The sequence below is a fragment of the Psittacula echo genome, assembly GCF_963264785.1.
Source record: "Psittacula echo genome assembly, chromosome: 1".
NCBI classification, from domain to species: Eukaryota; Metazoa; Chordata; class Aves; order Psittaciformes; family Psittacidae; genus Psittacula; species Psittacula echo.
The window spans coordinates 122,839,462-122,866,438 of NC_137735.1; the positions used below are offsets into that span (position 1 = coordinate 122,839,462).

At 40.6% G+C, this 26,977-nt stretch overlaps 1 protein-coding gene across 1 annotated transcript in view; it reads left to right on the top strand.

The window, feature by feature from the left end:
• Positions 1-6,080: 6,080 nt before the first annotated feature.
• PAWR (pro-apoptotic WT1 regulator) overlaps positions 6,081-26,977 on the top strand; it is a gene marked incomplete at its 3' end in the record, with an annotated part of 76,309 nt that continues 55,412 nt past the window's right edge. Inside the window, exon 1 of the mRNA XM_080619857.1 lies at positions 6,081-6,590. Within this exon, the coding sequence (XP_080475983.1) occupies positions 6,087-6,590 (504 nt within the window). The 5' untranslated portion in view covers positions 6,081-6,086. The remainder of the gene's footprint in view (positions 6,591-26,977) is intronic.

Here is a 26,977-nt window from a genome sequence, read left to right on the forward strand (position 1 = left end):
ACTATGCTATTTTTGGTCAAATGATAGCACTGTTCAAGAATGGTAAGACAGGTACAGAAAACAGACTAGAAGATGGACTCTAGGGTTGATCTTGAATCCTAGTCAGCTATTTCATAAAGCTCTGTTGTATTTACATGTGAGATTTCACATCAGATCCTAGCACTTGCAAAAAAAAAAAGGCTGAAGCATCCAATTCAGTAGCACAGCAAATAGGATAAAATGGGTATTTCAGTAAAATTGGGGTTGTCAGGCTTGTGTGAGTTTGCAAGCACAAGTCACAAAACAGTAATCCAGTTAAAGCACTGACTACAGCAACTAGAACATAATTAATTGTTAGAATCTTACAGAGGAAAACCTTGCCAGAAGATTGGCGCCATGACACCCAGATCCAGTGACGGGGGGGGGGGGGACGGACGATGAATAATTTAATTATTTTCTGGAAGGAAAGTTGAGGAAATAAAAATCCATGATGATGGGCTAAGCCTCTCAGATTTAGATAGCGTGCATAGCTCAGAAGTAGCAGAAAGTGGTATTAAGTTGTGAGGAACAGCAGTTTATCCACATCTAGACAAAAATGCAGAAACAACCAAGACCAAACAATAACAGAATTTGGTAGGTAAGAAAAGATAAACCAAGGATTAAGGTCCTTTCCAACCCTAACTATTCTATGATTCTATGATTCTATAAGGATTAAAAGAGAATTTGAAAAGGAAATAGTACAGATGTAAACAGAAATAAAACCTCTTTCTACTTACTTTTAAAAAAGGAAGTTGGTTAGAGGCAAAACATGCAATCACTTCACTGTCCAGAAATGCAACTACCAGCATCTCCACATTACCCTTCACAGCTTCCTGCCTTCACTGAGATTCTCTATGAATGAATCTTCTCAACTCGTGGGAGGGAGGCCAATGGTCAAGACTACGGAGCACCACCTAATTTTTTACACTTTTTTGACAGGCTCTGACAGAGATATTAAATGTCCTGTTAATGATAACAAAACAGTGCAAGGAGGAACACGCTTGCAAAGTATGTTTCAGCAGGTTTTGTCTCAGCCTAGGCCTGTGATTTAAGGCAGTAAGAGTGGTTGGAGAGAGAAATATTGCTGTAGGATAGCAGAGCAATGGCTTGGAAAGCATTAGTGAGAAAAGGTTAAAAGGAAGAGTCAAGAGGGATAGTGGTACTATGTTTGAGGATCATTTTACTTTCAGGGGAGATTTGACATTAGAAATGTCACAGAGCATAAGTGGGGATTTTACAGGAAGATTAGAGGAAAGTTATGGTAAAAGATTTAATGTGAAAAGTTTAGAGAGGCTTTTGAAATTTTATGGATAAAATGAAGAACAGATATTCCTACAAAAAAGATGGCAGTAAGATTTCACTGAGTCATAGCAATTTTAGGCAACATTATTGATAGAAGGATAATGCAGAGACAAGTAGGTAGGTAGATTAATTGGGTTCAGTGATGGGGGTGAGGATTACCAGCAGGTGAAATTTGAAGTGCAGAGGGAATATTTAATGGGAGAGAATCAGTAAATGGTTTAGGTTGGAAAGGACCTCAAAGATCATCTAGTTCCAACCCCCTGCCATGGGCAGGGAATAAACATAGTTTAGTAAAGCATGAGTTTTTAAAGCAGGTAGAACAAGTATGTGACTGAAAAAAGTTTGTATTGGGAGAACAAGTATGAAGAATTCTGACTGAATGGGCTTCAAAGGGAATTGGATGTGGGAAGGAGTAGATAGGTGTAGTGAGCAAAAGAGTTTCATGGAAGTTCATATAACAGACATTGGCCAGGTGAAGTCTAGAGGAGGAGGAAGAGTATGTGTGTTTGAGAGACAGGCAGGCAAAGCCAGCAGCCTCAACATAGTCTGTGGGGAGAGCTTCCAGAGATGCTGGAGAGGGTGAGAGGGAGGGGATGTTTCAATGGAGAGCACACTGGCATTGGTGGGTGTAACAAATGTTCATAGAATCACAGAACACCAGGTTGGAAGGGACCCAAAGCCCAAAGCATGATGGTAACAAGCAAACAGACACTGGGCAGGAGTTTGCAGGTTGTCCTTTATTTCCTCAGCTTATAATGTGTTATTGTGTTCACTATTTTATTTTCCAGCCCTTGAAAACTGCCACTTCAGAAAAAATTATGGCTCAATTAAAATTGTACACAAAACCTGAATAAGGTTAGATCATATGGTTGAATCTCTAGAAGAAATGACACAAATCTTAAACAGTTTGCAACCCTTTGCAAAGCAACCAGCTTTGAAGTGCCCAACTGCAAAAGGCACTTCATTTCCTCAGGATTGGAAGAACAAATGATGGAGTTTATTCTAAATTGAAAAATGTGTTTTGCCTTGCAAAGGAGACCAAGATCATCCTACCCAGTCCCAGTGACAATTTTACCTCTAAGGGAGAATCCCCTTCCCTAATACTGAATATATAAAATTCAATATCTTAAGGCTTAGGGACTCTTGTAATTACTCCACCTAAAAATGTAGCTAATAAAATGAATTGCATTTCTAGGCCTTAAGAATATCCTGACTATTTTTTAGGTAAGAAAAAAGTGCCATTCTAAAAATGTTTGCAAGCTATTAAGCTGTCCTCCATTGTGGCAGAGGAAAACATGCAGTGTGATACTTAAACTATTTGGGACTTTATCCCTGAAAGTTTTTTTATCCCTGAAAGTTTTCCAGCACAGACAGCCTTATTGAGATGCAAACATCTGACAGTCAGCATTTTTGTATTGGGCACTTAAGCCCAACCTCACTCACCACAACATAACTTCTGTTAATATATAACAGACTGTAAGGAACACAAAACCTTTTTGGCACTAAAAAAAACATCCCCACAATGCTTTTTATAGATTGGAAGGAAAAAAAAACCACCATCCAACAGCAATGTCAGATGCGGCTAAATCCTGGCAGTGCACCTCCTACGTGTAAGATAGGTGGGCAGGTAAGATGCTACATGGGGCAAGCACGTCTAAGCTAAGGTCTGCCACAGAGAGAGGGGCCAAGGCAGCAGCTGGAGGGACTAGAGGTAACGGAGAAGTGTGAGTATCCTCAAAACTAAAATACATTGCTGTATTTCTCCATATACACACCATGCTATAAGTAACAACTTTCTAGTCTGACTTTTTACTCACTTTCAGCCAGCTGTGCTGCTCATAGAATGTAATAGTGAGGGGAGAAATACTGGCGGTGTCACAGTTACGCTATTCTCTCACGAAAAGCTCTTCATCATATACAAGGAAAAAAAAATAGCAGAAGGGGAAAGACAGACAAGAATTCTTATGGAGGAGTCTTTTTCTAAACTGTGTTTTCTAAAAATACAGTCAGGTAGTTTTCTAACTTAAAAACTACAAGGCCCGGTTGGATGGGGCTTTGAGCAACCTGCTCTAGTGGGAAGAGTCGCAACTGGCTGATCATTAAGGTCCTTTCCAACACAAACCATTCTGTGACTCTATTACAATAGTGCAGGTAAGAATGGTTTTGGTTTGGTTTTTTTTCCAGGAGAGTGCTTAGTCAAACTTTTGTTATGTCAAGTTTTTGTTACGTGCTTGATGTGCAAATAGAAATATGACCAACTTTACTGATTGATGAGTATGAAAGACTAGAGCTAGTACAGAACTATGTTTTCACCATATACTTTTCTATTTACAGCTTTCCAGCATAATGCAGAACAACTAGCCCGTTTGGTTTGGGGATTTTCCCTTAGCCTAACAGATAAGAGGTTTCATCTGCACTGAGCATCCTGATATCTTCACTTCCATATACACAAACATTTAAACACCCCTTCAAAACCAACCACTGCACCAAAAAACAACCCTGAACCCAAACCAGAAGAGAAATCAGATAAGTGAAAAGTCCAAGTAAATGAATGATCACCAGAAGGGCAGGGGAGGCTGGTAGGGTGAGACAGTGCCCACTGCTGTGGAAGAGACATACCTAAAGTGAGAGCACTTACATGGACTAAGCCTGTGGTTTATGCTGTAGGGTACAGAAAGCCTGCCATCAGATATTGAGAGCCCCACTTCGCTAGATATTTTTTCATGTCTATCTGTAGCATCTGGGGTTTGCTTTTGTTTTGGAGTTTGGGGTTTTTTTTCTCTAAAAAGAAACAAAAAACTTTTGCAAAGTTTATATTCTGAAGCCCTGATGAATTTTATTAACCAGGTACACAAATTCAGGACTGAATCTGAAGAGAGAAGAAGGGCCATGAAAAGGGGAGAATGTGCTCCCAGCAGTGCAAAGCCAAGCCCTATGGATTTACACTGACTTTGCCATAAGCTTGTATATTGTTCTCAGCCTGCTGGAAAGGTAGTGCCAATTGACTCCTTCACTTCCCTCAGCATATAGCTCATGAAGCAGGATCAAACAAGCCATAAATTCATCGAAAGCAGTGATATCCCAAAATAGCACAATTTTTCAGGGTGCTATTAAGACATGGTGAATTCAGCCAAACCAAAAGATCAGCTTTGGCCATTTGATCAGCTGCTCTGATGAACAGATACTGCATACTCCCATCGCATTCTCTGCATGTTCCTTATTTCTGATAGTTAACCCAGTTAGGTTTCTCCACTAAAGGCTGTGTTATTTATACACCAGACAAGACATCTTTCAAGCCCTCACAGTGAAACCCCTCAAATCCTTGTTTCTCTTAACATCACGAAAACGCGGGGTCCTTCCGCCTGTAGGAGTGAACCCTACTACACGACTGCGCTCTGCCCACCAGAGGAGCGGACGAGGCAAGTTCTCATGCTGCGGGAGCGATTAATTCCAGGCTCTTCCCACAGCGCACCGATCCCGTCGAAAGGACGGAGCGACAGCAGCGGCAGCCACCGCTTTTTCAGGCCAAATCGACGCCTCTGCCCCCGATGACAGCCAAAGAATGACCAAGCCGGGCTTCACATACGGCCTCTCACACTGCCGCTGACAGCCGCGGGCGGGGCCGGGCAGCCGCACCGCCCCAGGGCCGACCCCCGGCACCTGTCCCGCCGTCAGCGGCCATACGCCGGTTGTGGCGGCGGCTTTCCGGCAGGTGCGAGGTGGGCTTGGCGGAGCCGCTGCTAGGGGTGACCCCAGACCGCTCCGCCAGCCCCGCGCTGACCGTTACAAGCCGCCCGTGAAGCTGGAGCGCAGCCTGAGGCGGGCGGCGGTTGGCTTCTCACGCGGCCGCGGCGCCCTTCGCCCCATCCCGCCCGCGCTGCCGCTCGTCGAGAGCGCCGGGGTCCGTGTCCCCTCCCGTGCCGCGCCGCCCGGGGCAGGTGGCGGGTCGGCACCCGGCGCGGTCAGGTCGCGGCGCCCAGCGCACTGGGCCAGGCGGGGCCTCTCCGCCCTCACCCCATTGTTGAGGCCATCTCGGCAGTTTCCGTCCTGGCTTCGGCTCTGTCCGCGCCGCGATGGGGAAAGGGGAGGGAGCGCGGGGAGCCTCGGGGGCGCGCCGCTCCTTCCGGGACGGCGGGAGGCGGTGCCGCTCACCTGGTGCCGCCAGCGCTGGGAAGCGCCCGAGCCGCGGCCCCGCCGGGCGGGAGGTGAGCGCTGGCCGCTCCGCCCCCCTCCGTCCCGCGCGGGAACACGGTCCCCGGCAGGCAAGCGGGCGTCGGGGGGATGGCACACGCGGCGGCCCCGGGGGCGGGGGACTGCGCTTCGCGGTCGCTGCGGCGGGCGGGCAAGAGAACCGAGTGGTGGGGGGAGGCGGGTACCCCCGGGTGGCTCCGCGCCGAGGGGTGAGGGGAGACCCGGCGGGCGAGGGGTGCCGTGGCGGGGCCAGGCGGCGTGGTACGAGCTGCGGGAGCCTGACGTGCGAGGGCGGGCGATGATGGAGACCCGTCCCCGGGGGCAGGGAGGGCTTCCTAGGGGTGCGGCGGAGCGGCGGGACGAGGACGGGCAGCGCCGCGGGACGCTTCACATCTCCCCTTTTGTTTCTCTCCAGGGTGTTTGTGCTTCTCCGAGTCTATCTCCCCGCCCCCGTCTCTCCCGCCCGCCCCGCCAGGACCTCTCCTCTCCGGGCGGCAGCAGAGCTGCCTCAGGGCGGGCGGCAGCAGAGGTGCTGCTGCTGGTGGGGCGCTCTCGCCATCCAGCCCGCCGGGAACATGGCTACCGGTGGCTACCGCAGCTCCGGGGGCAGCACCACGGACTTTCTGGAGGAGTGGAAAGCCAAGCGGGAGAAGATGCGGGCGAAGCAGGCGCCGCCGGCCCCGGGATCAGTGGCCGGGGGGGAGGCCAGGCCTGCCGGGGCAGCCGCCTCCTCCGAGCTGAACAACAACTTGCCCCCAGGCGGCCCGGCCGCGCCCCCTGACCGCGCGGCGCCCCCCGTCGGCGGGGCCGTCAACTGCGTCGGGCTCTCCAGCGCCGCCCTGGGTCGGGCCGCTCCTAACAAGGAGCCGCCGCCGGCCCTCGCCGGGGTCCGCGGGGCCGAGTCTGTCCCCAAGCTCCCGCCCGCCGCCGCGCCAGGCTCCCCGGAGGGCGAGGAAAAGCTGGCCGCCAAGGGAAAGAGCTCGGGCCCCAGCGCCAGGAAGGGGAAGGGGCAGATCGAGAAGAGGAAGCTGAGGGAGAAGAGGAGGTCGACAGGTGTGGTGAACATCCCGGCCGCCGAGGTGAGCCCGCAGGAGGTGGTGCTGCCGGCGCAGCACGTCAGCCGCCGCCGGGGGCGCCCGCGGGGGCCGGGAGAGCATGGGGCGGGCGGGGGCTCGGACAGCGGGGCTGCGGCCGGGTGAAGGGACCGGGCTGTCCTCCTGCCCCGGCTTCCCGGGGCGAGGGGAGGCTTCCTCCGTGCGCTGCATGGAGAAGCATGGGGACCTGCACGCAGTCATGGGAATGTGCTGCAATCGTGACAGCGCGGCATCCAAACGGGCGAGGTGGTGTTTAGTCCACATCGTTTAAACCTGTCATGACCGTAACTTATGTTTTTATGTCGTCTTGTTGGCAGAGGGTAAGCTCTAGGGCTTTTGGAAGATCAGACTGCGACATGTGCCTGTTAAAACATGGGCAGACCAATAGTAATGAAAGAAAACGGATTTATCAGCTCTGAATAGATGTTCAGGTGTAAATATTATTGAGTTTGGAACCCAAAAGAATGTCCTGCATTGGAAAAAATGTAGTGGTTTGCAGAGCATTTTTTCGAAGGCAGAGGAAGATATTTTTATCATCCAACACCACTGTCCTCTCTGGTTTGCTACTAGTATAAAAATCTGGCATTGATTTATACTACTCCTGGAGGAATTCAGAAGAATGATAACTAAGTCTTCAGCTTTTTTTGCAGTTAATAAGAAAGTCCACAGGAAACTTTGAACAAAGCTGGATTTTAGTCTACAGTTTTGCACTAACACTGATGACCACCATCACTGTAGAAAAAACTTGTAGTTCTTCTTTTGGTTGACATAGGTTATTGTAATAACATTTGAAAGTAAGACCTTTGTTCCTGAAGCAGCAGGAGAAGGTGAAATCACGTTCTTCATACCTGAAGTCACTAATCCTAATTTTGTGATGTCCCAGGCACTTTCACAGCAGACACTTTAATGCAAGAAGATACTGAGAAGTGAGGAGTGAGTTTTAGGACAATAAAGGCTTTGTAATTGGTGTTTTTTGAGAATAATGACTTGCACAGTCTTTAGTTTGAGGTGAAGTGTTTTGGCATAGGTCTTTAGTAGTCTTGCTTTGGAAACTGAAGAATACAAGTAAGTTCTTGAATTGTCTGGCTTCAGAGTGTGCAAGCTTCCTAGACTGTGGTTGGTTTGTTTTATACAAAGCCCTCTAAATATCTGCCCTCTGTGCTTCTTTAGGAGCTCTTCAAATGCTGTATCTTTACTTCCCTAAGTGAGCTAGGCCAAGGCCAATTACGAATAGTTTTGCACATTGCAGCAAGTGCTGTAAAACGTTACATTTCAGGGGCCTCTGCTGTGTACCTCATCCTCAGTCATCATCTTTTTTTGTTAGTTTCTTGGGTTTCTTTTTGCTCTTTGAGACTACTGTCATCATTCTTTGAACTAGTTTTCTGGTTTTCTACTTTGAACTAGTATTCCTTGGGTAGATTTTGGGTAGTGTGGTTTGGGTTTTGGTGGTTTGTTGGTAAGTTGTGGTGTGTGTTTGTTTTGTTTAACGGTTGCTCAAAATACACTTTGCTTTCCAGAACATGTTCCTTGCTTGGCAGCAATTAGAATCTTATGTTTGAATTTGCTACTGTAGTTTCTTCTGCACTGTTCAGGGTGGTTTGTTTATTAAGGTTAACATATTCAGACATTGAGAAGCAAGTTCTCACCCATTCCCGTATTTCTGAGGGCCCAATAACTTTGCTGCCTGTCACCATTTGTTGGCACTCCTTGGAAACTTATCCTTATACTAATTACTTCTGAAACTTAGGACTTAAGCATTCTATCACAGTTTTGGGGTCAAATTTGGATAAATGTAGATACCTGTTGTACACGGTATTAATGGGGAAACTTGCCAGTAGTGTTGCATTTTTGACTCACATATACATAAGCTCTCTCTTTTCAGTATTTCACATTTCTTCAATGTTTTTAATCATTGTCACGTGCATTCCTAAGAATTGTCTAATTAGGGAACACTAGATCATTCCTGAGGTGGACAGCTTTAAAAACTGTCTCCAGTGTCAAATGCGAGTAACTACTTACCAGTGGGTGTTTTGCAGAGTCTTTACTTATATTGTCTTTCATGTATCAATTTACAAGAAGGTATTTTAAAGCACTGATTCAGCAGGGCCAGTTGAAGTTTTTTAGACAAGAGAAAGCTGTAATGTAGATGGTAACTTGTTGAAATTATCTGCAATACTCTAGTTCCTTGCTATCTTTCTCATTAGATGCTAGATGTAGCTTTACCATGCTATACGTAATGACTTGGTAGTATCACCCTACTACTCAGTAGTAAAATTTAACCACATACCACTCGTAGCTCTGCATGGTGTGGTTTTTAAAATAGTTTTCAGGAGATTCTTTTAGAGCTTTACACAGTGTTTTATAGTCTTATTTTTTCAAGAATATAGTTGTTCTCTAGAATGGAGTAGCCATTTTGCGCTAAAATCTCCCTTTTATGATCAGCATGTCATTGTGGTGGAGTACCGTGATCAAAGGAGATTATGATACTCTGAAATTAAAATGGCTCAATGTTGACAAAATGCACTCACAGATGATACAGAGTGCCTAGAAGCTTCTTTGCCCAAAACAAAATACAAAACCAGTTTTTACCCCAGAGAGGTAGGGTCTGGTTTCAGTTGCAGTGCAGCTGGAGAATTTAATGTTGCCAAAGGTGGTGGAATAAGGAAAGTAAAAGTTTGTGTTGTCTCAGCTATCTTGAAATAGGCATGAAGAATGTTAGCAGATCATTACTTGTTAATGATTAATTTATCTTCTGTTTCATAGGAAGGTAATAGAGCTAGGTCTGAAACAGTTCTGTGTCTTGAATCTATTTTGTATTGAAGTCAGTGGAGGACAGAAACCATAGGGGAAGCTGTGGAAACAGATGGTGACAGGTTGGGAGTAGTGATGACACTTTGTATTTACAGGCCATTGTGATAAAAGTAAAGGCTGGTTTTCATCTGCTCAGCACTAGTGCTTAACTGAGCTAAGGTGGCTTTTGAGAATGGCTTCCGAAATATTTGCAGCTTTTTTCATTTTCAGTGTTTGTAAAGTAGTTCTTTGATAGCTTGTTGAATCTTGAATGTTGATTTCACTCATACATGTTAAGTGCTGTGGTGTTTGGTTTTTCTGTTGCTGTGTAACAGTTCTTCAGCTTGTGAAAGATAACTAAATTGTATGTAACTGTCATTGCTAGCTAAGTTTTCTGTTTTAAATATTAAGCGTTATAACCATTTTTAGCTATGTGAGAAAGTGTTCTGCAGTTTGTAGGTATTCAGTTGATGTGGACGTTAGGTTTGCTTGCGACATTTTTCACATTTATAGATAGCTGTGCTAGTATCTATCCAAAAAACACACAAAATTCGTGTTACGCTACACTGATAGTGCTTTGTGAGGACCCACGTATAGCATGAGAGTTATGTTTTGTATTGTTATAGTAATTCTTCTATTCTGCTCCAAGCAAAACAAGCTGCACCGGTGAAAGTGCAGCTTTACCTTTGTGACTGTTTACACTGGAGATTTCTGCTGGCATGGCTGTGTGGGTAAGTTTTTTTTTCTGAACCCCAGCCAGGAGGATAACAACTATTTTGGGGTTACCATTTTAAAAAAAGGTGTATATGTAATAAAAATCATGGTCCATCTAGGAAGAACAGTTACATAGCAGGGTTTTATTTAGTGTATGCTTATAGACAAAGTTTGTATTTTCACCTACCCAGATGGAAGTCATCTAAATTCAGAGGTGTTCTTCTGTTAATAATAGGGTGATGAATGATCCAAAAACGTGTAAAGAACTCAGATCTGTGTATTTTGCATGGGAGTCTGCCAGATACGAGACACAACAATCTCCTGACCTGTTTGTGGGAAGTAACTAATAGAGTAGGTAGAAGTGATTCAGAGGTGGAATCTGCAGAGGATGTTCAGCCAGTCTGTGTTCATCTCTTGTCTACTTACTAACAGCAGTAAGGGTATGACTTCTTGAAACTATGCTGATGGCTTGCCACCAGGAATCTGCTCTACCTCTTTAGAAGACACTGCAGGTGTGGTGTTTGTTAGGTGTCATGCCGAACAGCAGCATTGTAAGTGAGCAGAGAGCAATGAGCACTTTCTGTGGGGAAAGAGTTCCTGCTACTAGAGTAGTCCAGCATGCTGGGTCAACTGACAGAAAATTCCTGCATTCCAGTTGGAAAAGCTTAAGGAAAATTTAAATGCTGAATGTGTCAACTATAGCAATTACGGGATATGTTTTAGAGGAATTGAAATCCTTCTCTGAATGGCTGGAGAGTAGAAAGGAGTGGAATCCTGTACTAGTGTTGGACTCTTGACCAGAAATTGCCTTCAGCAGCATCTTTCTTACTGAGTCCCTACCTAAGGATTATGTTAAATGAAAGAGGAGTTCTAACCATTTTCCGTATTAATAAGGTAGTGTCTTTGCATTGTCTAGCATCTCTGTGCATTTTCTTGTAAAACAAATTCCTTCTTTTTACATATGTTCGGGGGGGGGGGAAAAAGGGTCTCAGTAAGTGTTTGTTCAAAGTACTGGTGGTGGTGGGAAATCCCAACTATTTCTGATGACTGATACCCTTACTATTCATGCAGAGCTACCTGGTGTTAGAATGGAAGCCTGAAATGTGCTTATTTGACCTGGATGACTGTTCATGATATGTTAGGCCTTCCTCCTGCTTGCTTTGCCTGGTGAACTCATTCATCTTCCAGTTCCATGTATGGTTCTTCCTTCAGACTTGGCAAGGTGAAAGGATCAAAACAAGCCTTTTCAGATTCTGATAAAAGGGTTGTGTTGAGATAGTTTCATCTAGTCTGTTTTGCTGTTGATGCTTTTGTGAAATCTGATGTTGTCTGAGCCTGTGGGCAGTACTTGTTCAAAAGGCTTCCCCCCCCCCATCTTTTTTAACATGATAAGCTTATATTTCTGCTTTTTTAAGAGAATGTGTTAATATCCTGACACTTAGCTAGGTGAGGGAAGTTATTTGGTCAAATAAATCACGTTTGGTCAAATAAATCACATAATAAACTTAGAAGTCTGGAAAGTTTTCAATTCCAGAATTTTTGTGGCAGCTTCTAAATGCCTGCTTATGCATCTTCCAGAACTGGGGTCTCTGTGCTCTAGGCACAAAGCTGTTTTGGAATCAGGCTGGGCAGTGCAGTAGTTTTCTGGTGGAGAAGATAGATGGAAGTTGTGTAATTTCTCTTCAAAGCGATATGGCTAACTTTCTTCTTGATTAATTTAATAAAGCTGTTTTCGTAGAGAAACAGAGTGTAGGCTAGTACCTATAGCTGGAATTCTACCAGAAAGTACTGATTTTTTTATGTACTTAGTTCTTTTTAATTCCAGCACTCATTCCTACTGGAATGGGAAGGACGGTGATGGAAAAGTATCAGAAGCCATTAATTTTCCCTCTAGTTCTTTTGACTTTGCATGTATCTGTAAGTGCAGTTTTGGGAAGGTTGGTTTTTAAAATGATTTTTTAATAGTTAGGTATAATTGGAAAACATTATTGTATGGTTGGTTGGTTTCACTCTCCTTTTTTGGGGGTGAATCATCTGAAATGATACAGTTAGTAGGCGGAAAATAAATGCAGTATAAGTATTTCCTCTTCTGTTAAGTGCTGAATTCTACGGCAAGTAAGAAGAGTATTTAGTTTAGGTTGTAATTGGTGGTTGAAAGCTTTTTGATGTTCAGCCTTGCCAGTTACTGCCTTTTCTTACTAGTCTGTCATGTACCCAATAACCCTGAATAAATGTAGGTGTTGGTTGACGGAAGATAAGTGTTTCTTTGTGTGCTTTTTAGGGTATTTCTCTAGTACTCAAGACTGAAGCATTGTCTGTCTCATTGCTATTTGTTCCTAAAGCCTACTTAAAAGACAAGATAATCTGAAAGAAGAAGATACTGTAGGGTCCAGAGTAGAAACAGCCTGTCAGATGTACATTTGTCTACTTTTACACTGAAATAAACATATGGAGCATCTTTCCAGTGCAAATAAGGTGACTTCAGTCTTACTGAGAATCATAGGGAGGGAAGTGTTGATGTGACCAGTTATTTCACTGTAGTGAATGCACAACTAAGTGTTGCTAAAAATCTGACTTTTTTTTTTTTTTTCCTCCCAGAATTTGAATGTAGCTTTACTGTAACAAGTAATTGCTCTGGAAATATTTAATTATTATTGTTCTACAAAATGCGTTAGTCTAGCTTGAATGATAGGTTGATGGTTTCCTACAAATCAAAAAGAAACTTCTGCTTTGGCTATTTGGAAACTAATAGCTCAGGCATATAAATGAGAATAACTTTGAGTTAATTTCAAGAGATTTAAACTCATATCCTAAATATGAAGACTAATATTGTGAGGTTATATGTAGCTGAAACTTCATCACTAGAGATAGATATGGACAACATGCTCTGGGTCTGATCATGTCTTTAAAACTGGGTGCTAAAGAGTTTTCAGCATTGGTGTATTATACATGGCAGCGTAAATAGACACAGAATCATAACAACAGTATAGATTGGATCTCTGAAAAGGTTGTCCAGTCTAACATCTGCTGTTTTGATCAGGTTTTGTTTTGGGCCAGTTTTGATCAGGTTTCTTAAGGTCTTGCCTAGTAAAGCTTTGAATATATTCAGCCTGTTGAGGCTGCTGTAAAATAGCAGCTCTACCTTGCAGCCTTCTAACCAGTCCCTACCAGTTTGGTGTCAGCTGTAAACTTTCCTAGAGTACCTTCCATCACAGGTTGTTAGTAAAGGTGTTGTGTATTATTGGCACTAATATCAGCCCCTGAGGGATGTCACTTACCTGGCTGCCAGTGGAAGTTTATAATATTGATTTCAACCTTTTGAGCCTGACAGTGCAGCTAGTATTCCAGCACCTGACAGTGCATTTTGGTGGGCCATATTTAACCAGCTTGGCTTTAAAGATACTACAGGGAGACTAAGTCAAAGACCCTTCTTCGTCCTTGAAGGAAACTTTCAAAGTTTCTACAATTGCTGGTGCAGAAAGCTCTCATATGACAGCTGTGTATGCTAATACAGCTGCATTGTTAAAGTTGTCTATGTGAGAGAAAATGTTTAGGGTTTTTATAGTTTCTTTTTGGTAGTGGAAGTGCTGGAAAATTGCTTTTTCCAAGGCAGCAGGCAAAAGAGTAGTCTGAAAGACGACAAGAGGTCAGTCCATCTTGTTGCTGTGTTGTATTTCTCAGGTAGATGAAGCTATTAATACTTTGCAAGCAGAATACTGCTGAAAACTTGTGATATTTTGGTATTTTTAACTATTTAATATTTACACAATATTAGGAAACCCTAAAACTTTATAACATGTTAATGGAACTACTCTGAGTGATGGATAATGTGTTGGTGCTTTGGCTTCATTCTCCAGTTGAATCCACCTTTGCTATCTCATCTCCTGTAACACTTATTTAGAACTGTCTTCTGAAGGTAATGAATGGGTTTAAATAGCAGTCTCAGGTATTTTTAATAGTGTTTTCATAAGTAAGTTCTAATATTCATAATGTGGAGGAAATAATGAGTAAATCGTGAAGGTTGAACAAAAAGAAGTGTTGCGAAGCTGCTGCTTCTATAACCTCAACATTTGGAAGTGTAATTTCTTCAAAATGCCTTCATGACTTTGGGGATCCTGATTCATCCCACCTGAATGTTCAGAACTAGTTACTGACAGACTCATTTATTGAACACATTAGGAAGGAGATGATTGGAGTAAATGATGGAATATAAAACATATTTTTAAACCAAAATTAGACTTCTGTGTTTGTTTCTGTACTAGAAGGAATGAATTATAGACTAGATGCATTTTAGACTTCCTCATTTTGACTTTGCCCATTTCTAGTGAAACTCTTCTGATTCTGGTCCTTAGCTTCCAAAGCTAAAAGTAAATTAATCTGTGTTTATTTCTCTACTGTATGTTCAGTAGGTTGAAGAATACTCCCTCAAAAAAAGGGAGGACATTATTAATAAGAGTGAGACATTTCTGTCTAGACTGGGGGCTGTGAAATATTTGTGATTTATGCCTTTGTAACAACATCTTTTATTTGTAAGAACTACTTTTATAAATTACTAATTAGAAAAATGGATTAAAAAGTAAAACAACTCTACTGAGTTGCACAGATATAACTTTCTCTGAGGATACAAGAGAATACAAACCATGAATGGATTAATTTCCGCAGTCATTTATAAACCACCAGAAGCCTTGTGAATTATTTTATAATGTTTCCAGACTTGCATTATAACTTTCCAGCAGCCTGTTTGTTCTTTGAATGTACTGTATCCCAGATGTGTTACTTTCAAAAGATCCAAGCCAAAAAAAAAGCCCCAACGCAAAACCTCCCAAAACAAATAATCTTCCACCTCCTATGTGAGAGAAGCAAAAATCCATCCCCTGAAAACCATCCAGCTCTTGACTTTACCTTACCCTATTTCAGTTTTGCTTTATGCAACTTGAATATTCATGTATCTCTGATGGCAGCTGACTTTGAGCAGATCTTTCTTTGCCAGTTGAAAAAAACCCACAGAAAAACCCCAAACCAAACTGTGGATCGGAAATGCAGTTTCTGTAAGTAAGAGCTGGTGGGAAATAGATTACTTTTTCACAAGGAAAGGGTAAAACAAATCCCATCTAAATTCTAAATTAAATATGATAATATGAATTAATGTGCGAAATACTGGCACAAACTTCTAGTGCGTCTTACTTCATTGCATCTCTGGGGCATGGTTGTTTTCTAAATCCCTCCAATAGCTCGAAGTGTGCAGGGGACTTCTGGGAAGGTCACTGTTAAGTGTTCAGTTCCACACAAGTCTGCACTGATTTCTTAAAACTGCCTGGTTTGTGAACTCGTGTATGTTTTTCTCTGTTTTTTTATTTTAAGTCTGAGTTGTGTATTTAAAGACTTTCCGATTGGAAGACTGTAGGTGGATGACTATTTCCCGTGCTTCAGAAGGTCATGGGAAATTAAAATAAAAGCCACAAACCCTGATGTTTTATTTCAGGATTTTACTGTATTTGATCTGCTTGAATGTTGTTAGGAGGAATAGGATGGGGCATTTAGGCGTTTTATTCCAGGCCTGCAAATGTCATATTCTGAAGTGTAATTAAGGTTGGAAGGAACCTCAGGAGGTCTTTAATCCAAAGTGGTTGCTCAGGGCTTTATCCAGTCAGGTCTTGAAAATCTCCAAGGATGAAGACAGCACAGCCTATTTGAGCAACACTTCCAGTACTTGACTGTCCCTACAATGAAACTGTTTTCTCTTTTGGTCAGAACTTCTTTCCTTTAAATTTGTGTCCACTGTCTCCTGCCATAGGCTGCTGGAAGGAGCCTAGCTCTATACTTGGTGGCTGTGGTACTTTGCCTTGCTCTTCGCTAGTGTGTGAACTTGTAGATTTTTGTGGCTCATCTGTTGAAGAAGGTGGTTCAGCTGATGTAAACCTTGGCTTAAACCGCTGTGGAACCATACCTGAAGATGAGAGGGGTTTGCTGGTCCATTCACATGCACATGTTCACTTGTGGACTTCTGGTTTTGGAAGAAGGTTATTCATAGAGATAGATTTAGAATTTTTTTATATGCTCTTCTGTTTTGTTTGAGGTATGGCCCTTGACTTCAAGTAAGAAGGTCTGGATCCTCATCATACAAGTTCTTGTGCAGTCAAGTTCAGGTGACCTCACCAGCTCCTTTAAGTTCACGAAAATTGGTAATAAGGGTGGGCTTTTGAAATAAGTATCTTGATGAAGACCTTTAAAGTGGAAACCTAATTATCCAAACCAACCCCATGTGGTTTTCAGTACAAATCATCAAGTTATTCTGTAAAACTTGCTCTTCTGTAATGTCATCTTCAGTTACCAAAAGCCAATCTCTTTCTTGTTTAGTAATTCAGATAAGAAGCCTGCGTGTTACAATGCCTGGAAGTTTATGTACCAGATAAACAGTTGTCTTGAGCTTAAAAATGTTGATATTTGTTATTATTGTATATTTTATCTTTTCCTATATTTTGTTCTGGGGAGAGAAAGGAGAAAATTACTTGAGCATTGCCGCTGGCTGTTGTAATTTCTTTAGCTTGTATGTAAAAGTTGCTAAGTGTAGAGACTGAGGCTCCTATGTTTACAAATTGTATGTAGATAAAGGCTTGGTAAGAAGCTAGCTCCTAATGATTGAAATGGTGGCAAAATAAACAAATGCAATATTCATTCTTGAATGGGTCACTAATTTAAAATCGTTTCTTAATAGCTTACATAGTGCTTTTTGTCTTGTTTTACCTCCTCTTTCAAGCCAGCAGCACTAAAGGAAATTAACCTGACCTACTTGTTTTATAATTGGAAAGGATATATAAATTTTTAACACTGAATGCTAAAGTAGCAAATGACAAATGAGTTATTTGCAGTTTGCGGGAGGGGAGTGTTATCCTCTTAGCTATATGTACCTATATACCTATTTAGGTACATATTTGCATGTTAAAGGTTTGGGGTTTTTTTTAGATTAACAAACAGAAAAGTGTTATGCTCCCCCTTTTTGAAAAATGTTGTTTTTCTGGCCAGGAATATGAAGCATTTAAATATAATATGTTTTTCCTGCATTTAAAAAATAAGTATATTCTTCAAGATTTTTTGCGTTTATGAAAAGACTAGCTTTATGGCAGAGTTTATGAGGTAATTAATGTTCTGGTACCCTGAAGCAGATTACTAAATGAACCTAACTTCAAAAAAGCTCTTAAAACCACACTATACTGTGAGTAGCAGTTTAGAAATAGTGCTAAGAACTGTTAGTCTGCTCTCAGAGCTCTTAGCGCTAATTTAATCTGAATAATTGTTTAGAGGTGCAATGAACAGACCAGTCAGTAATGTGAAGTATAATCTCAATTTCTTCTGTAAACCCACTTTTTTGTCATTGCAGGTTAAACTAGGAATTATTCATTATTACTTTTGATCAATTAAGCAATGCTTTGCCAAGCCAGAACTATGCCAGTGTCTTATTAGCCTTAGTTTGTCCTAAGTTTGGCAGCAGTTGTGCTTGTAGTCTGTGTCCCAGAGAGTTAATAATGGATGAGTGTGCGTGGTTTTCTTTACTTGTGCTGATGTGGTTTAGTAATTTTTGCATGCTAAATCCAATCTGAAATAGTATCATTGCTTCATGTTTTCAACAAGTCAGATATCTAAAGTAATATTCATCACTGGTCAGACAACAGTACTTAGCAATACCTTAATAGAACCTTAGTTAACTGATAAGCTCTCCTCGTCCTATGTTACATGTCACACATTCTTCAGAGTGCAGAAACACAACTTCAGCACATGTGACTTGGAACCCAATGAAGATTCTCTGCCTGTCTGCTCCCTTCTTCTTATTGGTTTAGTAACTATTATCTTTTCAGAGGTACCATTTAATGCTTAGTAATTTTTCATGAAGCTAGTAGAACAAAATGTTAAAAGCCTCTCTTTCTCTCTTTCCCCCCTTCGCACATCCCGCCCACCCTCCCACATCCCCCCGGAGTAGTGTAGGCTTTTATGCAAAGTCATGTAATTCTTACATACTTACATTTAATTTTTTCTGTGAAGCCTGTTGTGAGTAAGGATCTGGATATACTGGAACGTGGGAGGTGGAGTGGAACCTTGAAGCGCTTGGTCCTGTAGCAAATTGTGTTCCAGACCTGTACTAAATGAGTTGCTTAACTTCTCTCTGTTACACAGCCATGTTTAGTATTACCATATTTTCCTTCCTATTAAACCTCTCAGATCTTGTGTGAAAAACCTGCTATTTAATTTAATGTGCTAACTCCAAGATGAAAGATGTGGATTTTTTTGTGTGTGTAATGTTGTGCTTCAAAGGATAATTGTATAACTCTTGTCAGTTAAATCAGACAAAAGCTACAAACATCTCTAAAGGCTGAGACATGCTGAATGATTTAAAAATGGAATGTACAGAGAAATTTTGCAGAGCAGTCCTTTGGGTTTGTCCTCTAAGAAAAATAGGTGAAGGTGTGGTGAATTGAGGTGCTCCCTGTTGGTTTTGATGCCAACAACCCTTTCAATTACATTAATATCTGCTACAGTATGCTGAGAAGAGGTAAAAGGATATGTTTGGGGCTTACGTTATTAGTTTACGGATTTGTCATTTCTGTTCATGATGTTTGAGCATAGAAATTGTAAACTTCTGCTTTGGAGAGGAAAAAAAATGAGACAGGAAGAGCATGCAGTTACACTCTAAAGGGTGTTGCAGAACTGGGTGTTAGGGACATTTCTACTACAGTGGGCAAAGCATTTTGCTGGAAGTCTGGCTGTAAGCATGTTACATTGTTGAAGAACTTCTTTCACAAAGTCTTCACATTTCTTTCACAAAGGTATGAAATACTCTAACAAACACAGAAATGTGGTAACATTTCAGATTTGGAAGTTAAGGTAAGTAGCATGTATTTGGTGTGCTAAGTACTCTAGTAAGTACTTCGTTCCGGTGAAGTATATTGGAAGTGGGCACTTTGAGCATGCTTAACAATTAAATTAGGGGGCTGCACTTGACAATCAAACGTTTAGGAGCCTACATTCAGACACTTCTGAATAACGGCATAGCTAGAGTTTAGTTGGTCCTAACACATCTGGGAAGGAATTTTCTGTTCAACCTATTTTTCTCTACTCTTGATTTGTTACTAATTGAAATAATTGAAAAAGGACAGAGTCCTTAATGCTTTTTGATGGACTCCTATGGCTAGGAATACACCGAAACCCTAAAGGTAATTCTTTGCGAAAAGGGAAATGAACTAAAAATTAAGAAAATTTGTACAGTGATTGTGCATGAAGAAATCTTGTATCATGTTGAAGATGATGTGCATTGTAATTATCTTGCATGAACAAAAAGACACCTCAGGCGCTTGACTTTTACAGCATAAGGTAGGAGTTATTTTTAGCCTGAGGCAGAAACTGAGGAGCATCCCATTATCTGACAGTCTTCTTTAGTCTAAAACATAAAGGGGTGTTTTAATATAATCCCATTTTGTGGGTTTGCTTCTTCCTTTCAATTATAAAGAAATTCAGCTCGTTAGATGTCAGATCAGTTTTTGTCAGACTTTCTCGGAGGCTATTTGAATGCAGGTGTTGCTAAGCAGCTGAACGCCACAAACCACTTCTCATTGCATGTTACATTTTTTGAGATGCAAGAATGTTTGAGAATTGAACCAAGAAATCAGAAATGGATATATTAATATATTTATACACACATTAAATATTCCCAGCTACCATTCTGCTTCCCTTTTTGATTCTTCACAATTGTTTTTGTTTTCTGTTTATTTATAAAGATTTGGAGGTTGTTGACATGTTTGTGTTCTAAAGCTTTCAGCACTTGGTGCTAGCTGACTCTGGCTGGAGACTAAGATCTGAAGCCTGAATTATCTACACTGTAAGATATCACTGAATTATCTATTCCATTATGATGAGTGTGGACATCCCTACAGCTTTTTAAAAGCTGATACAGTTTATTAATTTAGAATCCCACTTGGGTTGATCTGTAAGCACTATGATGGTGACGTACTGGGACGTGTGGGCATGGAAATGGGATGCAGTGATGTTCAAGCTGGCTCTCAGAGTGGATTATTTACCAGAGTAATGTCATCCTCAGTTGTAATAGGTTTTATTGACAAGCAAACTAAAAGCTACTAAATATTCAAGTGCCCAAGTCTATGGTTTTAGCTTCATTGCTGTCATCATTGTTCATTATGCTTTATTAACATAGTAAATAAAGTGAAGGAATAGAAGATTAGAACAGATTGAATTCCCTTTACTACTAGAACATCAGAACTTTTAGTCACTAAGTTAACATGAAGAAAATTGCTGTGTTTTTGATAGTGTTTTCTGTATGCTTTTCTTTTGTGTCATCCGTTGGTTTATTTTTATCTTTATTTTCTTTTGCTCTATTTTGTCTTGAATGTATGATGTGTCCAATGCTCATACTTACATATGAGATCACATTCACAGAGCCTTTGGAGTTTCTTCATAATTCTGAGACTCGGATAAACTTTTTTAAGAATCATGGAAAAAATACCAAACTGGGTTGCAGTAAATGTTAATGCTTTACATCTGGAATGACTAGATGACTGGATTGTCCCTTAATTTTCCAAGGCACTTGCAAAGTGAATATGTGGCAGACGAAAACTTGTATTGGAAAAACAGAGGCAAGCACATGGCAAAGAGAAAACAGAGTGGCAGAATTTGAGTGTGAGAAGGGAGAAACAAAAGCATGTTCCAGTCAAGTTGTTTTTTAACTATAGGTTCTGAAATAGGAAGCATGTTACTTGCATTCTTAAAACACAGGTGGCTGGAGATTTAGTTAATATAAGTGTGTATGAATCCAAGTTAAAATGTGAAAATTATCTTGGTTACATTTATATGAGCCTGCATGTAAAATGTACCTCTTTAGTCAGCCATGAATTTGAGCTGTTGAACTGATACTATTTATGTAATGGATAGTTTAGTGTAGTGATCTAAAGCTGAAACAAAAGCTATATTTTTTTGTTGTAGTTGGTTTGCCACAGTCATTGGTTCTGCATAGCAGGATTTTTATTGACGTTCAGAAGGTCTGTATGAACCAGGATCTGTTGTTGGACTGGTATTTTGTCAATATCAAAAGTTACTGATTAGCAAAAGGAAAGTAGGACATGTAAAATACTCTTTCATATTCTGAGTGGAATTTTTCCATTATAATCTGCTTTTATCTAACTTACAGAACTCAGATTTTTCTCTTATTTGTATGATTTGTATCTCTCATTCCAAAGTGGGGATGGTTTCTTCCACTTGGGCACTGTTTATTAGGAAGCTGCACTAACAAATCATGAATTAACCCCCTCAAAATATGACAGGATAATAGGGGAAGGGATCTATATTTTCTTACCATTAGGATTTCTGTTTATAGATAAGCTTGACAAAAAAAAGAAAATATTTTCCATTAGTTTCTATTGCAGCTTAGGTATTAATGGTATTAGTATTAAAATAATAAATAGATCAAAGCTCAAAATACCTGTTTGATTATTCAGTTTCATTTGAATGATGCTGAAGGAAAGGCTAATTCTGCATTGGGACATAGCTGTAGAAGTTATACAGAAGTGGGAGCTTGTGTACCACTGTAAAAAGGTTGCAGTTAAGAATGTTTCTAAGAGATGCTGCCTTGTATCTGGAATAAAGTGTGGACCATGCTTTTCTAGCTCTCTTCGTGTGTATGAACTGCTTGTAAGCCAGCATGCTATGAACTTCGTAGATGATGGAGTGTAAGAAGTGAGCTTAGAGGGGAATGGCACTTGCATGGAGAGCTGAATGTGCTGAATAGGATGTGCAAGAGTGGACTGGGTGAAGGGGGAAGCAGCCTGTCTAGACAAAGAAGCTTCAAGAATTCAGTGGTAGGTCACAGATGTTTAAGCATGGAGATAGCTGCCTGACTCTGAAATCAGCTCTGCATCTAGGCTTGACCCCAAGTAAGTACAGCTGCTTTGATTTGGAGGGGCTTGGATTTGAATCAGCTATGGGCAGAAGGATGTGCAGATAGGTTTTCTTTGTGACAGGCAGCCCTTCCAAGGAAGACTTGATATAATGTAGTCTGTCTGCTCTTTTTTTTTTTTCGTTTTGTTTTGTTTTGTTTTTAACATACAGAGGAAGCTTGTTTGAAAACAAAGGTTTTGGAGTTTACTTGGCTTGTAGTTATGGACATCTGTACCTTAAAATGTTTTTCTCTGAGAAAATGACAAGTTTGCTAGTCAGTGTTTTCATGAGTCAGCAGCTGCTGGTAGAGGTTGGTTTGAAAATGTGCATTTGTAAGTGAAAGTGAAAATTTATTGAACACAAAAGCAAGTTATTCACCTTATTTTTCACTTTTACTTTGAAGTACTTTATTAAAATTTTAGGTGTCATACATCATGTCTGTAGGAGGACATTCCTTTTATCAGTTGTAGCTGCATGTTTTATTTAACAAGAACAATCTCAAAACGGCATGTTCAGTCATGCCTTAACTCTATGACAAACCAAATGCCTGAAGCTGATAGAGATAACAGCAAATGGGGACTATCTCCTAGCAAAGAGACTCTGGCTCATTAAACAATCATGTTCATCCCTGGTATTCCAACCCTTTCTTTTTTTTCTTCCTTCAAAATTCTGGCACTGCCAGATACTGGCAGTAGTGTGCACTAGTAATTAAGAGGAGAAAGGATGTGAGAGCTGTATGACTGGACAGGTTCATTTGAGGTAAAAATCCGTGATACCAGTGCAACATTTCCCATTGATCATTGAAAGGATTTAGTTTGTAGTAAATCTTTTTCCTAAAATAGAACAAGAAAAAAACCAAAACCAAACCTACACTTAGTGAGGGGAACAAAGAGTAGCCTCCTTAAAGTGAATATAGAAAGCATCTAAAGTCCTTATTCTTTTTGTGTGTGTGTAATGAAGGAAAGTAGGATAGAATAATCTTTAAGGTTCAGTTTTAAAACTTCTTTCTTAGAGAGTAAAGAATAGGATCCAGGAAACTATATTTGAGCCTTCGTTTGGCTTCATTTAGAACAAGCAGATAGTAGCAGAAATAGCCTGCTTTTTTATTTCTGATTTTTCTCCTAATCTCATCCTCCATTTGTCTTAGTAATTTGTTTCTGGCTAATTTTTTTAATAGCCTGTTAGGTACCGTGTCTACTTCTGTAATCAATGTATGATTTACTGTTGCTCATTTTCTGCCATAGTATCCAATTTAATTAAATGAGACTGTTTTCATTAGTATGGTAGCCATTTAATTCTTAAATTCACCATGACTTGTAAGTATATACTTCTAGGGATTTATTTCTTATTTACTGCTTTAGATCTTCATTCTTAGCATCAGCTTGTAATGTTCATGCAAAACTATGCTTGCAGGGGAATGTTTATTAAATTACCTTTTGAAGTTTTAAGGGGTTGGGTTTTTTTAAAGACTGTGCTGGGAACTCTAAAATAACACGTCCTTTCAGACTGTGAATGCATATTGCGTGCCTTGGACTTTTTTTTTTGTCTGCAGGTATGTCTGAGGTAGAGCAAAGGTCAAATGTTAACCATCTCCTCAAGTTACATTTCAGATTAAGAAGACATGAATGTCAGGAATTTGCAGGATTGAGTTCAGTGAGGCTAGTAATGTCAGAGTATTAGCTGAAAATGTGAGGAGGGGGAGAAGAGAATGTAGCAAGAGGAAGAGGGTATTTTGGAGATTTTTACATTTTACCCAGAAAAGATGATGCGTTAGGAGGGATCGCAGGACTGGTAGTGTTGGGATGAAAATGCATGTGTGGATTTTGCCTTTAAATTAAAAATTAGTTTATTAATTGCAGAATGGTTTGAATAAAATAGACATTTGCAGCTGTTGTTTTTATTTGTTGCTCTTATTTTTGCTCAAAGATTTTAGCACCTTTGAGAATTTGCAGTATAAGTAAGTGTATGTGTAATCATGGATGTTTAGTTTTGTTTTTATTATTATTAATTGGGAAACTTTTCAAGAATGTGCTTATTTTCTGCTTAAATGCATTTGCTGCTTATAATGTTAATGAGTTTATAGATGAGTGCTTTTTACTTTCAAGACCAATCCTTTTCAGAAGATGGAACTGTCCTTGAAAGGTGGATTTATTTCTAAGAGCTGTATAAAAAGCCATTTATCTCCAGAAGCCTCTTTTTATTGTTCAGAACATAATCCTGTCCTCTAAATAATTCATCTATTGGTCAGAATGCTTTATACACAGCAGTTGGATTGAATCCCTTGATCTTCAGGGAGTATATGGCTGAGTCAGTTCCTACTGGAATATGGCTAGATGTCTACTGCTGCCATTAGTGGACATAACAAGAACTTGTCAGGAATTCAGTCCACCGTCATGTTACATTTAAAGTTGTTTCTCTCTTGGAGTGACTTACGTTGTTGGTATGTCATCAGCAACAGCACCAAAACTGGGACAAAAGATAACAAGAAGGAGCAAGTGGAGACTTTTCTTTTTAAACTTTAATTCAGGCAAAAGGAATTTCATTGCCCGCTTTTCCATTTCAGACGTTTGGCAGCTGTCTGTTTAGTCCTGATAAAAAGTCCTTGGTAGTCATCCCTTGGTAATAAATAGTGAGTGGGAAAGGTGGTGTGAAGCTTACACGCTGGAAATCACTGTGGTGTACCTGCTGGTAGAGTATTGTAACAGGAATGGGCATGTCACATCCAGATGTGAATGTCTGCTAGGATGGTTAAGTTTTGAGGTTGTTTTTTGTTTTGAGAACTGAATAAAATTGAAATACATGGAGCTGTGTGCTTTTTTACTTGAGCTTAATTTGAAGGGAGCCTTAATTCCAAAGACAGGCTTTAGCAGTTTTAGGCAGCTGTGAGTTGGCCAAAGATTTTTGTTATTTTTGTCACTGATTTCTAATTTTAATAAAATAGTTACTATCGGTTAATTTCTGGTGTAGATCTGCCTTTGTCAGTACACCCACTGCTTGTTGTAGTTATTGACTGCAGGTTTATTTGTTTTCATCAAACAGTTCTTTCCTGTCTAATTGGGACATTTAGGAAAAGCATCTTGAGAAGTTACTTCGTAATGAAAATACAGTTGCACCTCGTATGCCAAATCATTGTGAAAAACAGGTTAGTTTAATGGTGGAGGTACCTCTTTGACTTCAATAAATAATAACATGTTTTGTGGACAAATTCGAATCCAGCTCATGAATTTTTGCAGAATTTGCATTTATCCTTATCATGTTATCTATATTTATATCACCTTTCCTTGGAAGTCCTGCTCAGCAACCTAGGAAAGCAGCTTTTCAAAATCGGGGGGAAAATGGGTGTGAAATTGTTATTACTGTAGGTTGTTCAATTATGAAGCTAGGTCTTATTCGTGTGTACTGAAAAGACAATTGGACTCATCCATCCAGTATATCTTTTCAAATACCCTTCGTTGGTCTTGTTTCAGTGCCATGCAACATCAATAGTTAAAGGCTGTACAAGTCCCTTGGCTTCTCACGAAGAACAAGGAGCCATACGCAAAGAATAGGATTTGTAGAGTACCTATGTGAAAAGCATGCAGATTGTCTCTTAGCTTTAGAAGATGAGCAGGATTGCCAGCTATATGGGTTGATAACACCTTTCTTTATTGGGGAAGTAGTGGTAAAAATAACCTTTTGTAGGTTTTTTTGTTGTTTGTGTGTTGTTTTTTGATCTCCACTGTACAGTTTTTAATGCGGGAGTCCTATTTATTCCTTTTCTTAACATGAGAATGTTGCTGCTTTCAGCAGTAATCTCTTAGAAATTCCAAAATGGAAGGCCAAGAAAAAGAGTGCCAATTAATATGCAACAGAAGGAAATGTGATACAAGTGAATGCATTGCTAGAAAACAGCAGAAAATAAATAACACAAAGAAGTGAGCTTTCCAATTTTTTCAACTTTGATCTGATTTTAGTGAACTGTCAGATCACAAATACTTCAGAATTTTACCTTCATTGTATTTGGTGCATTCAGAACTCCTTGCTTGATATACAGCCGTTGTTCTGTGGTATGTGATATGAGTTGTGACTTGACTATATATATGTGTGCATTTGTATGTATGTGTATAGTCAGTAGGGTAAGACTTGGAACAGTAAAGCAGTAAGGAAACCTTTGGGTAGGGCAGCTCACTTTTTGGAGGCAGGTAACTTGGTGAGCAAATGTTACAGCATGAAGTATACATCTATCCAGAAAGCTTGTGAATTTTAAACAATCTATCTTTCTCCATTCTCCTAATGAATAATAGCGTATCAACTGGCTGCTTCAAACCAGAAATTCTTTCTTTTCCTTCACGTGTTTTAGGAGAACTTTTCTACACATTCTTCTTTAGAAATGCATTTGATTACTTGCTTGCTTGCTTGAATTTATTTTTTTCCAAATTGTTTGCTTTTGCATGTTTTTTGGGATGCATCTTTGGATTTGTGTCCAAATCCTTCTTTGCACAGGGCTTCAAATCACAGAACACTATGCCTGAATCATTTTATAAAGGAAGTATTAATCTTGGCTGTTGCCCGACTGTAAGAAGAATAAAGCCAAGTGGACCATGAGGTTTGCCTGTGGCAGGGAGGTTGTAACTATGATATTTAAGATCTCTTCCAACCCAAACCAATCTATGATTCTCTGATTTCCAGTTTGGGGGGACATGGCACAAAAAAGAAATCGAACAACCCCAATGGCTCTGTAAATGCATAGAAATGTTACTTGAAGGGGGCCTGTGGAAGTCTCAGAGCAGTATTTTCAGTGGCCATGTGTCGTGGTTTAAGCCCAGGCCGTAAATCAGAACCACGCAGTCCACTTCCCCCCCCACCTTTCTTCCCTCCGCTTCTGGAGGGACAGGGAGGAGAATCAAAAGAGTGCAACCCCCACGGGTTGAGATAAGAGCAGTTTAATAACT